Here is a 15,144-nt window from a genome sequence, read left to right as displayed (position 1 = left end):
ATCTGGCTAATCACCAGACAGGAGCACTTTATTTTTAGTGATTTTGATAGACTGTTTTTGCTTATGAAGAAAGCTTCCAAATGAATACCCCAGCAAAGATAAAACCATTTTAATTGAAAATAAATCAAGAGAGTTCCTGTCTGCCCTGTGCCCTGGTCCCTAAAAGGATTTATCTACTGTTGTGTAAGAAAACTGGCATGCCAGCATGTGCCGCCCCGGAGGCTTCACTTTCTAGGCCCTGTGTTGTGTGCTGTCTGCTGAGCGGGACTCTGCCCTCGCCAGGGCAGCCGTAGGCATTCTGCAGTGTATGTGGCGTGTGCTAAGAAGGAAATGCCACAGACTACAGAACACTGCTGGACATTCTTAATCATCAGAGTTTCCCTGCCCGGGAGAGACCCAAATGTGAACTGGGTTCCAGGAGAGAAAGGAGCCAGTGAGAGTGACAAGGAGGGATTTGAATCATTATAGAGACGCAGCTAGGAATGACAGTGACCAGGAGGTGCGAGGTGGACACAGTCAGAAGTAAGCCAGGCATGGGGCTTCAGAAGAAGTGTGCTGCAGAGGCCAGGCAACCGCTGCCAAGGGCCGGTGACTGACCAGAGGGACCTTATGAAACAGGCAGCATTTCTACTAGAGCTTTCACTCTGGGACATTTTCACTGGCCTGTACTGTGTGTAGTGCTTTGCCCGTTCCAGTGCTGGGTTCACTGCAGCTTCCCAGGAGGTGGGCCACAGTCCCCTTGTGGTGCTTTCCACAGCCTTACGTAGGAGAGCATTGCTGCGCGATGCTTGGCCCTGCTGCAATCCTATATGTCCCTACACGGAAGAAGTCTCTCAGGTTTTAGCAGATATTCTGATTTTCAAGACAGTCATAAATATTATTGATTTTCTGCCATCCTTTTTCCCTAGGGAGGTTAACTAGACTGTAGCAGACCGCATTTCAATACCCAGCCTGAAATTCGGGAGGAGAGCTCTGCTGAAAGGCACTGATTGGCCCACACACCTATTTTGAGGCATAACTGTAAACATCTTTTATCCTCCCATGTACATTTTCTGTAGTTCCAGTTAGGAACCAGACTCTAGAAAACCTGCCCCTTTGAGTCCTGAACACACGTAGGTTGAGGCAGGAGACACTGGTTAAAGCATTAGCTTAAGGGTGTTTTTCTTATCAGCCTTGCTCCTAACTGTTGGGCACTGTGGATTTGGACTGGAGTTATAGTTGCTTTTAATTAATTTGTTAATCTTTTTTTTTAAATGTCTATTTATTTTGAGAGAGAGAGAAAGAGTACAGGTGCAAACGGGAGGAGGGATGGGGTGGGGGGGGCCGGGGGGGCAGAGAGAGAGAGAGAGAGAGAGTCCTAAGCTGGCTCTGCACTGTGCAGATCAATGACATGCAAGATCATGACCACAGATCATGAGTCAAATGCTTAACTGACTGAGCCACCCAGGCACCCACACCCCTTAATTGATTTGTTTATTCTTATTTTTTTTCAGTTTTTATTTTTTTTATTGAGGTATAATTAACAAATACTAGTTTCAGGTGTACAACATAATGATTCAATATTTGTAAATATTGTGAAATGATCACAATAAGTTCAGTTAACATCTGTAACCACAGAGTTACAACATTTCTTGTGATAAGAACTATTAAGATACACTCTCTTAGCAGCATTCAAATATACGGTACAGTCTTATTAGCTGTACACAATGCTGCACATTACAGCTCCAAGACTTACTTATATTTTAACTGGAAGTTTATACCCTTTGATCACTTTCACCCATTTCATCCACTCCCCAGCCTGCCTCTGGCAACCACTAATCTGTTCTCTGTATCTGTGAGCTCAAGTGGTGTTTCGCTTTGTTTTGTTTTTTGATTCTACATATAAGCGAGATTATATGGTATTTATATTTCTCTGTCTGACTTATTTCATTTAGCATAATACCCTCAAGTTCTATCCATGTTGTTGCAAATGGCAAGATAGCACTTTTTTTTTATGGCTGAATAAATAGTCCATTGTATATGGAAAGAACACATTTTCTTTATCCACCAGTGGACATGTAGGTTGTTTTCATGTCTTTGCTGTTTGTAAACAATGCTACAGTGAATGTGGGGGGGTGAAGATACCTTTTTGAATTACTCTTTTCACTGGGTAGATACTCAGTAGTGGGATTACTGGATCATATGGTATTTCTAATTTTTTGATGAACATCCATACTCTTTTCCACAGTGGCTACACCAGTTTACATTTTCACCAACAGTGCACAAGGGTTCCATTTCCCCCACATCCTTGCCAACTTGTCTTTTTGAAAATAGCCATTCTCACAGGTGTGAGGTGATATCTCATGGTGGTTTCGATTTGCATTTCCCTGATTATTAGGGATGTTGAACACCCTTTCATGTACCTGTTGGCCATATCTGTATGCCACCTTTGGGAAAATGTCTATTCATGTCTTCTGCCCATTTTTTTTTTATCAGATTGGGGTTTTTTGGTACTGAATTTTATGAATTCTTTATATATTTTGGATATTAATCTCTGATCGGATATATGATTTGGAAATATTTTCTCCCATTCAGTAGGTTGCCTTTTCATTCTCTTAGTGATTTCCTATACTGCACAGAAGTTTGGGGTTTTTTAAGTTTATTTATTTATTTTGAGAGAGAGAGCACATATGGGAGCGGAAGGAGGGGCAGAGAGAGAGGAAGAGAGAAAATCCCAAACAGGCTCAGCATGGTCAGCACAGAGCCATACATGGAGCTCAGTCCCACGAACTGAGATCATGACCTAAGCCAAAAGTCAAGAGTTGAATATTCAACTAACTGAGCCACCCAGGCACCCCTGTGCAGAAGTTTTTTTAGTTTGATGTAGTTCACTTACTTAGTTTTGCTTTTGTTCCCTTTGTTTTTATGGAGTCAGAGCCAAAAGTCTTCACCAAGACCATTGTTAAGGAACATACCACCTGTGTTTTCTTCTAGGAGTTTTATGGTTTCAGGTCTTAACATTTCAATTTCTAATCCATTTTGAGTTTATTTTTTGTATATGTTGTTAAGAGAGTGGTCCGGTTTCATTCTGTTGCATGTGGCAGTCCAGTGTTCCCAGCACCATTTATTAAAGAGACTGTCCTTTCCCATTTGTATATTCTTGGCTTCTTTGCCATACATATGTGGGTTTATTTCTGGCCTCTCTATTCTGTTCTGTTGATCTGTGGGTCTGTTTTTATGCCACTACTCTACTGTTTTGATTACTGTAGGTTTGTAATAAAGTTTGAAATCAGAGAGTATGCTGACTCCAGCTTTGTTCTTCTTTCTCAAGATTGCTTTGGCTATTAAAGGTCTTCTGTGGTTCCATACAAATTTTAAGTTTATTTGCCCTGTTTCTGTTGCTTTTCTTTTTTTTCCTCTTTTTTCTTTTCTTTTCTTTTCCTTTCTTTTCTCTTTTCCTCTCCTCTCCTCCCCCTCTTCTCATCTCGTCTCTTCTCTTCTCTGTTGCTTTTCATTTAGAATATTACCCTGCCCAGGCTACATGGGTTTGGTGGTGTGAAAAGGCACACACTAAGTCCCAGTGGAAATCAGGGCAAGGATCAAAAAAGAAGAATTAATCGCCCTGACTTTGGGTTCAGAATAAGAGGGCCATAACCTCTTACCTTTGCACAGGGCTTCATATACATTTATTATGTCACTTCTCTTCTAGGGCTGTGCCTACTTGTCTGCCTTTTTCATTGATGGCTTTTTCTCATCATTGATCTTCTGACTTCTCGAGTGCCCATTTTTAGATTAATCATAATCCTTAATGCATAACACCCTGTGTCCTGTGTGATCCATGCATAACACTCTTTCTTTTCTGTGTTTTATTCATTTATTCATGTATTTATTCTTAATAAAGTGAATATGAACGAATATCAAAACAAGACCTGGGCTGGTAATAACAACTTAATATGTATTCATGTAGCCCATCTCTGTCTTATAGCCCTGCCTTTCTCCTCCACTGTAGCCATAAATATTTTGAATTTATGTCTGTCATTTCTTTTTGCTTTTTCTGAAAATAGTATGATCACATATATATGATTGCCTAAACCATGCTTTCTTTGCCTTTTTGCATTTGAGAAAACAGAGCAACAAACGAGAGTATATGCAGTATACGCAAAATACGCAGTCTTTTGAACCTTGCATTTTCCACTCCCCGTGATCGCTCTGTGTTGTGTGTGGCCATGGTGGGGTGTTGTCACATGGTACTCTGTTGGGAAAGTGGTGGTAAGCATCTGGTTTGTTTCCAGATCTTGTTTTCTTTTAGAAACAGTGTTGCTCTGAACATTCTGGGATATGTTTAGGAATGGAAATGCTGGTTATTAGGTATGCGAAGATTCAGCTTCTGTAGATGCTGCCAGATTGTTTTCAGATGTGGTTGTGCCAGTTTATACTCCCCCCAGCAGTTTATGAGAAATTCACTTCATCCACATTCTTTCCCATTGTCAGAAATGTTTATCTTCAGCCCTTCTCATTCTCTTTTTATTCCTTCCTCACCCCCTGTTGTATTTGGCAAGCACAGTGCAGCTCCATCAATGTGCCCAGTTGGACTAGTGTTGCTACGACAAACCACTTTTTCTAAACTTGTGAAATGGCTCAGTACAAACAGCAAATCACTTCAGGTTCTGGTTTCAATAGTAGCAGAGTCTGATAATATATTAGACTAAATTTCCTAATAAAAATTATAAAGTCTGAGCAAGATATATTTAAAATCTATTTGAAGGTACTAGAAAGCAACCAAAAAAGCAGATGGGAACTGGAGGAGATTTAAGCCTTGAGAAAGGAAACCACAGTGGGGTCTCTGCTAACTGTCTCCTTAGGTCTCTCATGTGAGGAATGGGAGGGGGTTGTGTGGGGCCAGGGGTGCTCAGAACTGAAGGCACAATCTGATTGACTTGAGGTGTCAACAGACAGGGCTGTGAACTGCCAGAAGAACAAAACAAAACAAGCTAACATCAAAAGATAGACTGAAACACAAACCTACTAACAAGTACGTTAATTACAAAAATTAAATAAAAATTAGCTAACTATGGTAGTAAAAAGGTACAAATGTCAGAGTAGATAAAAAACCAAGATCTAACCATACATTGCTTTCAAGATACTCAATCTAATGATAAAGACATAGATAGATTAAAGTAAAAGAAAGGAATAATAGATTATGCAAATAATAAACTGGAATGGCACTACTAGCAGCAGATGGCATAGACTTCACAGCAAGGAGTCTGATCAGAGATAAAGTGGGACATTTTCTAATGCCACAGAATCGTCAGGTCATCAGGAGTAATACCAATCAACCATGGATATGTGTTTAATAACAGTTCCAAAATACATGAAGCAAAAATTGACAGAAGTAAGAAGAGAAAGACAAATGCACAGTGACATATAAAATACTTAGAAGTAAATTTAACAACAGATGTATAAGACCTTTACACTGCAAACTATAAAATATTGCTTAAAGAAACTTAAATATGTGAAAAGAGAACCAATTTTTTTAAATGTTTTTTATTTATTCCTGAGAGAGAAAGAGAGGCAGCGTGAGCAGGGGAGGGTCAGAGAGAGAAGGACACACAGAATCGGAAGCAGGCTCCAGGCTCTGAGCTAGCTGTCAGCACAGAGCCTGACACGGGGCTCGTACTCACGAACTGTGAGATCATGACCTGAGCCGAGTCGGATGCTTAACCGACTGAGCCACCCAGGCACCCCAAGAGAGAACCAATTTAAATCCAGAACAACAGAACAATTTAAAAAAAACAAATGCAAAAAAAAGAAAGAAAATAAAAAAATCAGAGGACTCACACTACCCAATTTCAAGACTTTAAGCTACAAGACAGGTATTGGCAAAAGGATAGAATGGTGAAATCGAAAAATCCAGAGACTTTGTGTGTGTGTGTGTGTGTGTGTGTGTGTGTGTGTGTGTGTGTAGTAAATTGATCTCTGACAGAGTCACCATGGCAATTCAACAGGGAAAGGAAAAGTTTTGAACAGTTGTGCTGAAACAAGTAGATATCTGGGAAAAAAAATGAACCTCTAATAAACACAAAAATTAATTTGAAGTGGATCATCGACTTCAGTATAAATGCTAAAACTATAAACCTCCTAGAAGAAAACATAGGAGAGTATCTTTTATTATATTGGAACAATCTAAGATTTCTTAGGAGGGATGTCAAAAAAGCACAAGCCATACCCAAAAGAAATGGATAAATTATAGATTTCATCAGAATTAAACTGTATTCTCTGATAGACATTGTTAAGAAAGTGAAGAAGCAAGCCACTAACTGGGAGAAATTATTTTCTTTTAATGTTTTATTCAGTTTTTGAGAGAGTGCAAGTGGGGGAGGGGTAGTGAGAGGGGGACAGAGGATCTGAAGTGGACTCTGTACTGACAGGTTGACAGCAGTGAGCCTGATGTGGGGCTTGAACTCACAAACTCTGAGATCATGACCTGAGCTGAAGTTGGACACTCAACCGACAGAGCCACCCAGGCTCCCCAAGAAATTGTTTTCAATACATATATTTGACAGAATTTGTGTCCAGAATAAAGATCTCTTAGGCCCTAAGAAACATCTCAGTTTTTTTTAAAGGGACAAAAAAGATGAATACAAACTTCAAAAAATTTATATAAGTTGGCAATAAACATATGAAAATTGTTCTACATCATTTACCATCAAGAAAATGCATAGTAAATCCATAAAGGGATGACATTTCATACCCACTGGAATGGCTGAAATTAGTAAGATTGAAAATACCAAATGTTTGCAAATATGTGGAGCAACTGGAATTCTCATAAATTGCTGGTGGGAGTGTGAGATGGTACAACCGTTCTGGAAAACTACATGGCAGTTTCTTATAAAGTTAAACAGGCGTCTACTCCATGATCCAATAATTCCATTCCTGTGGTTTTGCCCAAGAAAAAGCACATGTCCACAAAAAGACATAAATATGAATGTTAATTTGCGGCTTTACTCATAATAGCCCCAAACTGGAAACAACCCAAACACCCATCAATAGGAGAATGAATAAACATTATGGTATATTCATACAATGATTATGTCAACAATAAAAAAAGAATGAACTACTTATGCACACTAACATGGATGAATCTCAAAAAAAAAAAAAAAAGATTGAGCCAAACCAGACACAAAAGAATATATACTCTATGATTCTATTCAGATGAAATCCAGGAATAAGCCAAACAAATCTCTTTTGTGGAAATCATAGTATTGGTTTCCAGGGAGTGGTGGAACCACAAAGGAACTTTTTGGGGCGATAGAAATGTTCTCTGTTTTGACTAGGGTAATGGTCACATGGATTTACAGATTTACCAAAACTCATCAAAGCCTATGCACTTCACTGTTTCTAGATTTTCCCTCAGTTTCTTACAAAGTACTTCAAAAGTGCCATCTAAAGGCATAAATAACTAAAGCATTTTAGCCCTCATAGTATAGCAAGCACCATTGTTGTTTCATGCTTGTTTTTGTTGTTAAAAAATCGTGCTGGAATATCTAATATCTCACAACTGCCTTGGAAACTCTCACTTAAATAGATTTATGTGCATAATATAGTTCATTTGAGGTAAAAACCTGCTGTGAAGACATCAGGAGCATAACTCTTTTGCTTAAGCGCCAGAAGGTGACTTCAAAAAGGTTCATTTTTCTAGAACATATTTACAAGGTTATTGGGAAAAAAATTTTTAAATAAGTGTTTAAGAAAACATTCTGACCATGTTAGTACTAGTCAGTCTTTTGAGGGCAGATGGTGCAAGATTTTGTTCTTTCTTAATACCTCTTCCAACCCTAACAGTCATATGGTTTTGAATTATTGTAGCTGAAGTTTACACTCAAGACCTACTTTCCTTATGCTTCTCCATCTCTTGTTATGGTGCTGCTTCAACACCCGAAAGGTACGTGAAAGTTGATTCTGCCGATATTAAAATAATTTCTGAGAAAGAGGGCTGACAAATCATAACCCTTCCTTACAAGTTCTTTATCTGTAAAATAAGGGAGATGGAATCAGTCATGTGTAACATCCTTTTAATATCTTAGGGTTTCACATTCTGTGGGATTTTGATATGAGAATTTGCTGGACTTCCCAGTTATGATCGCTTAACAAAAGAAAGAAAAAAATATCCTCTTGTTAGGTTTTGATAGCCTGCTTGGGATAACCCAGGCTTCTGCTGGTGCCAGCCAGATCCACCTGAATGCCAGGAACAGGCTAAGACTTGGCTGAGGTAGGTTAGAACAGTACATTTATTTGTATTTCATTCTTTCCACTCTGTGCCCTTTGTTGCAGAAGAAAAGATAAAATGAATCAAGCCAAGGAAATTTAGGGGAAATTTCTCCTAACCAAGCCAAGGGAAAAAGACTATTGAAAGAATTCAGTAAGTGTATTAGATCATGGCCTTCTCTGGTCTCATTTGCCAGCCTTCCATTGGCCACATCCAGTTGGGAAAGTGATTATTCCATCTTTAATCCAGTTGGCGTTGGTCTGTTAGCATGTCTGAGAACTTGTGTTTAGGAAACATTTTAGGCATAGAGAATAAAGGTGTCCTTCCCCTTCCACTAAAGCATAGAATATGAAGGAAAGGCAGCACTGACACAGCACAGGCTCTGCGCCAGAGAAGAAGACATTTTAACAGTCTGTGGATGGAAAGAGAAGAGGAGAGAGGGAAAGAGCCAGGAATATTTCCTTTGTTGTGCTATTTTTGCTTGCATTTTTCCTGAGTAGATTGATTCATTGAGGAAAGTAGATGACTTCAGGTTTCAGATCATTTTACAAAATCCAACTTCCTCTTCCTTTTTCTTCAAGTATGTATGTATGTATGTATGTATGTATGTATGTATTTTAGAGAGAGAGCAAGCAGGGAGAGAGGCAGAGAGAGAATCTTAAGCAGACTCTACCCTTCAGCTCAGAGCCCGATGTGGGGCTCAATCCCATGACCCTGGGATCATGAACTGAGCTGAAATCAAGAGTTGAACAATCAACTGACAGCCACTCAGGCACCCCTCCTCCACGTTTTTCTAAAAGATGTGGGTTCTCACCCAGCATAACCCATGAGACACTGTCTTCTCAGATGCTAGTGGTGGAGGTAGTAGTGAGGTTGCTGGGATCTCTGGTCAACAATTCTTTCTCTTTCTAGAGGAACACTTTACAGCTTAGGTCAGGTTAGAGAAGCCTGAGGTCAGCCTATGTGAGAAGCTGAATGAGCTCCAGAAAAAATACTGGAGTTGTTATTTTGTAGGCTGGAAAACCTATAAACATAAGACTACCCTGTACTTTGGGCATGGAACTCAACCACTTATCTTTTCCTTTGTATGAAGGTCTTAGATTTGCATCCAAAAATAAAGAAGTAAATTTAAGCTAAAGTTGCACCTTTGCTACTTTTCACCATATTCCTTTCAGGAAAAAATGTTTAATTCACAAATTGAAGTATTTTTTAATAGTAGAATCTCCTATTCATCAGAAATTGATTTTGTGCCCACTGTAAAATCCTTTGGGGCGTAAAAGATAGATCATTTATGAGTCCTGACTATGTAAGAGCTACAAGTAGAAGGGATATAAAATAAGTATCTAAATAATTAATACAAAGAAGAAAATGAAAAATACCTTCAAAGGCTACAAGTCAAGAGTAATGGGCATTCAGAGGAAGGAAAGAGAATATATGATCCTTTCATCTATAACATTTGTGGGGTAGGTACAGTGGCTACCTTATCACTTACATTATCTTCTCATGTATTTAATTATAGAATCCATCACTATATGGATTATGTGGTAACTTTTTCAAATGTTATTTAAAACTGTGGATATGTGCATATCTAAAACCTTGGGATAATTATGAAACCAGAAAAACTAACTCAAGAAAAGACATTTGTCCACATAATAACCCATGTAACATTTTTCTGGCCTATTCTTCCCTATAAACCTGTAATCATATTCTGAATTCATCACAATCATAGAAAAACAGTTGAGCAGCCTATCCTTAGTTCCTTATTGACTTTTGTTACCATCTCCTCGTACTTTGAACTCACAAATTGTCAGCGATAAGGAGTGGGGGCTTTGGATAGAAAAGAAAAAACCTAAGGTATCTGCAACATAACATTTTCAGTCCTAGAGTGGGCTGCTTATGGAGTTTGTCTGCTTCTGTGTACCTGAGTTAAAGAGCCTTTGAAGTTTAGTTCTGTGTAACACTGAGCATCTTCCCAGGCCTAAGGGATGGATACTGGCTGGGAACAGCAGGACACCAGTGATATGGGTCCCATGGACCAGGAAAAATAGAGCCTTTTTCCAAAGCTCTTTTGGTCTTAGCTACAGATGATCCTATAGGCTTGACTTTTCTTCAGCTCTCTCTGGTCTGACTCTCCACCCACAGATATTCCACAAGAACTGTGGCACCAACCACTGAAACATATTTCTGAAATGCTCAGAGAAATAGTTGAAGACCAGACTCACCGGTAAGCAAATCCTAATGACTCGTAGATCCACCCCATAGTGGTTTCTCTTGATCCTTATCTTCAGTTTGAGGAAGGCCCAGGGGAAGGAATTACTGGCCTGTGACTGCGCCCAAACAGGTAAGCACTTTGCTGAATAAGAAGTGGAGGAAGCACATAGCTGCACGTATCACTCTGAGCAGCTCAGAATCAATAGTAACTCAATATGTAAATCAATCAGTATGTAAATACCTTGTATAGAAACTGTCCTGAGTAGTATCTGGTATTGGATTTTGAGATATACAAGCATAGCAAGAAGAAAAGTAGACCCTAGGAAAACAGCAGAGCCCACGTGCTGCCCCCGCCCCTAGCCATGCAGGAGAAGGACGATGCTCCCTGGGCCCCTTGGGCTTCTCCCTTCCTCTGTACTCTCTAGGGAAGAAAATTCTAAACTTCTGCATGGTGGCATAAAATGTTCCGTTTTCTTCTTCTTTTTAATAAATATTTATTAAATATATAAATCTATTTAATAAATATTCTAATTTTAACACAAATTCTAATATCTATTCTAATTTTAACACAAATTAATTCCTAATATGATATTAAGTACCTGCTCATGCATTATTTTCCTAAAAGCTTTTTACGGAGTTCTTTGAGACATAATAACCTGCAGCTTCCTCTTGATTTCTTTTTTTTAGAGCACAAATATTTTATTTGTTGTCTGTACTAACTTACTAAGACTGTCTTTATTTATTTCTTTTGCCACTATTCTCTTGGAATTCTCTGTAATCTGCTTGCTGAGCCATCACATACTACAGTTGGTGCTCCTTATGTTCATGACCACTGATGCACGTTTGGTGCTAGTTACTCACAACCCCTCAAGATTCTTACCAATAAAGGAGATAAAAAGAACTGACCACCAAGTGGGGTTCAGAGTATCAGCCATGGTAACGGCCAGTAACACCTGTCAGTCCCATGTGGATCCTTTCAGTTTGTCTCTTATGAACAGTAGGACCTTGATGCAAAGCCTCATGGGACTCCTACCTAACTTAGATCTGCCTTAACTAGATTTCCAGGTCCATCTGCAGAGAGGGGTCAGTGAGCAGGTTCTGGTGCTTTCTCAGCCAGCCACTGGGACTGCCTCACGTACTCCAGTTACTGATACAAAAGAGAAAGAAGGACCAGGCCCATTTCTGCGAGGCAGGCCATGGAAGCCCCTATCTAGGGAGCATGAGAGAGCCCTGCTGTTCAGCTTATAGTGAGGTCTGTATGGAAGATACCCTCTGGAGCCTACTCCTGACTTCGGAGCCATCGTAACACAGCCAACCACTGATGTGGCCCACAGAGCATCAGCTCTCCCACTTTTGGGACAAGTAAGATTAATACTCACTCCCCTTTCTTTTCTCTCCACTGTTCTCCAACCTAGATTTCAAAACATTTAATTACCTGCTCTCAGAACGGATAGAGCAGACCCAGATCCAACCAAGAGGGGTCCAGAACTCTCCTGTTCCAGGAACCTCCTTGGTTCAGAAGAGGAGTTCTGATCTTAGGCCAGTCCCGGACCATTTTCTCCAGGGGAGATGTTAAGCTGCTGATATGGTCACTATGCAGATTAATGGATCCTTTCCTTGAGCAGAGTTTATCTTTTAAACAGCCAGTGCATCTCTCCATTCCCAGCATGGCAAAGGATAGCTTCACAAAAGCTTCTAACTTTTCAGCTGGCACACACATATGACAGGAAAACATATACATTATGCAGCCCATTCAAAGTTCATCACTGCCAAAATACTGACCAGAATCTTGTGTTTTGTCAGAAAGGAAATCACACATGGTTTGTGTCTGCATCCCTTCTCTGGTCTCCATCTGGACCCCAGGGAGCCCCCTCATTTCTTGCACTGGAGCTACCCGGGTGGCTGCCTCAGGGCTGGGAGGCCCCCTCTCCACAGCAGCCCAGCTGTGCAGGCCTTACAGAAAGCAGAGGGGGGCTGCAGGTTCTCATCGTGTAGCATTCCTGTTGGTCATGGTCCAGGCTTTGTCAAAGGTCTGTACCCACTCATGGTCCTCGGATATAAAGATTTAAGTGTCTAAAGTCCTCAGGGCACATGGGGTTTTGAAAGACCTGCCTTTGAAGGGGCTGTGATGGGTTCAGAGTGGGATTGTAAGCTATTTTTTGAATCTAACTTGTGTTCCTTGTAAGATGTACCTCAGTGGATAAGAACAATTTAAGCCAACCGTTTGCAGACATTACAGCTGCTTTAAGAACTAAAGAGAGAAAGAAGTCAAGTCGCTCGTCTGCCATGTGTTTTGGTTCTGTTCCAGGTCCTACGGAGGCCCCTTTGAGTGCTGGTTTTTGTTCATTCACTTTGGAGGATGGGCTGACATTGCGGCTGAGCAGCTAGTGATGTCAGAAGCTGAACCCCCCGAAGCCCTGCTGTGGCTCTTGGCATTCAGCTATGGCCCATGTGACGGGAGTCAGCAGCGAGTACAAACCATGGTGGGTGGCAGGACCTGCTGCGTGTGGTGCCCTGGGTTCATCTCTTGAGATCAGAAAAGATGCTGTAGGAAGGGGCTTATAGTGGGTTTAGCCTCCACTACCCCTCAGGCACCTAAGCACTGGGTGTTCACTGCTCACGTGTGGTAGCATGTACATATCCACCCAGATGAGTAAGTACATGCATGCTCACTTTGTGGTTGGAGATGTCTTCTTGCCTCACAGAGTTGACTAGAGATGGGAAACTGCCTCTCTGCTTTCCTGGGAAGCACCAAGGAGATAAGACATAGCCCTTCCGTCCCCTACACTGTTTTCTCTGTTCCAGCTCAACTGCCACAAGTGCCCTTGGTTACAGTCGGCCCTGGCCCAGGGGCCAAGTCCTCTAGCATTTGCCATGCAGAATCGGACCGCTCCTCTGAGGAGCACTGTCCTCTCTCTGATCAGAGCCTGGCCCTGTCTGCTTCCATCTTGACTTACTGCTTTCTTTGATCAGACAACAAATCCTCACATTACAGGCTTTGTTTAGCACTCTTACTAAAGTAATCTGATATTAACCCCTTAGCTTCTGAGAAAGGACTTGGGCATTCCCCAAATAACAGAGCAGCTAATGCAGGACTGGCTGTCTGTGGCAAAGAGAGCTATTATTTTATGTGGAGTATAATGACTACAGGAAGCAGTGCTTTGATTAAAGGCATTGGCACCTCCCTTACAAACATTTATTTGCTGGTTTTTAAAACTTCAACTGCTAGCACTCTTTGCTAATTTCAATAATTAAAGGAAGCAGGTTTCTTTATAGAGAGCAGGGCTCCTATTTGCTTGATGTTTTCTGTTGTTTGAAAAAAGTAGAGACTAGTACACATATGTACAGACATATACAGCATTTTTCTTATTTAAAGACTTGCATGGCATGGAGTACCTGGGTGGCTCAGTTGGTTAAGTGTCCAACTCTTGATTTCAGCTCAGGTCATTTATCTCACAGTTTATGGGTTTGAGCTCCATGTTGTGCTTGAAATTCTAGGTCTCCATCTCTCTCTCTGCCCCTCCCCTGCTCGTTCTCTCTCTCTCTCTCTCTCAAAAATGGATAGATAAGCATTTTAAAAAATGAACAAAGATTTGCATGGCAGAGGAAAGAAAGATTTTTAGATTTTAAAAACTTGAAATTTGGTGATAATTTCTTTTGGATCAAAAATACAATGTTTTAAAGAAATTATCATAATCCACATATGTATTTGAGGATTGCTTTATGATTAAAAAGGAAACTTTCTATCTCCTCCTTTTTTTAATGTTTTATTTATTTCTGAGAGAGAGAGAGACATGAACAGGGGAGGGTCAGAGAGAGAGGGAGATACAGAATCTGAAACAGGCTCCAGGCTCTGAACTAGCTGTCAGCACAGAGGCTGACGCGGGGCTTGAACCTATGAACCATGAGATCATGACCTGAGCCAAAGTCGGACGCTTAACCGACTGAGCCACCTAGGCACCCCTCTATCTCCCTTTTAAAATATCACATTAAACTAATTAATATAAAGCCTAATTATGTTTTCATTATCTTATTTTTAGTGATAACAGTTAAAATGTTTGTAGCACTAATGATTTCCAAAGCCCTGTTATACATACTTTATATTTGATTCCTTATAAGCTAAGTTGGTAGGTTATGTGTTAAAGTCCCTGTCAATCATTGAAATGGACATAGATTCACTTTTGAAAGGTAGAGAAATAAGTCGTCCAAAAAAAAGTAATGTCTAGAAAGTTCTGCATTGGCATGTCTTTCTAAATACTTAACCTTGGTCTCTCTTTTTTTTTTCTTTTTTTACTCTGTGCATAGTTCTTACTGCAGGGATGCTGTAGCATAATGGATAAGAATGGATTCGCTCCTTCAGAGTAGTTTAGCACCAGCATGTTCGCTTCCTTCTTAGCTATACTGTCAGAGGGGGCTATCTGTCTTATGATTGAAGACATGTTTCACATTTGTTAGCCTAAAGCCTCTTTCTCCTTGGTGCCCAACCTGAGGCACTGGTGTATGTGACATCCTGGGGAGCAAGTAGGCACAGTTTTCCTAGTTTAGTAATATACACCTCCTTCTCTCCTGGGTTTTGTGAACTTTAATCTGTTTGATGGTCTGTTGGGTGACTTGAGAAACAAACTGTGTGCTGCCTTTGAATGCATGTTTATTGGGAGATCTGAATGAGCCTGACAACATCTGTGCCC

The 15,144-nt window shown here is 40.4% G+C and overlaps 1 protein-coding gene across 1 annotated transcript in view; it reads left to right on the top strand.

Annotated features, from left to right (window-relative positions):
- FANCC (FA complementation group C) overlaps positions 1–15,144 on the top strand; it is a 260,016-nt gene that overhangs the window by 230,761 nt on the left and 14,111 nt on the right. Inside the window, exons 11-13 of the mRNA XM_077749500.1 lie at positions 7,846–7,921; positions 10,388–10,469; positions 12,765–12,939. Coding sequence (XP_077605626.1) covers positions 7,846–7,921; positions 10,388–10,469; positions 12,765–12,939 — 333 coding nt within the window. The remainder of the gene's footprint in view (positions 1–7,845; positions 7,922–10,387; positions 10,470–12,764; positions 12,940–15,144) is intronic.

This window comes from Crocuta crocuta, unplaced genomic scaffold, assembly GCF_008692635.1.
Source record: "Crocuta crocuta isolate KB4526 unplaced genomic scaffold, BGI_CrCroc_1.0 scaffold99, whole genome shotgun sequence".
NCBI classification, from domain to species: Eukaryota; Metazoa; Chordata; class Mammalia; order Carnivora; family Hyaenidae; genus Crocuta; species Crocuta crocuta.
Note: the sequence above shows the minus strand (reverse complement) of the source record. Positions and strands in the feature narration are given on the sequence as shown.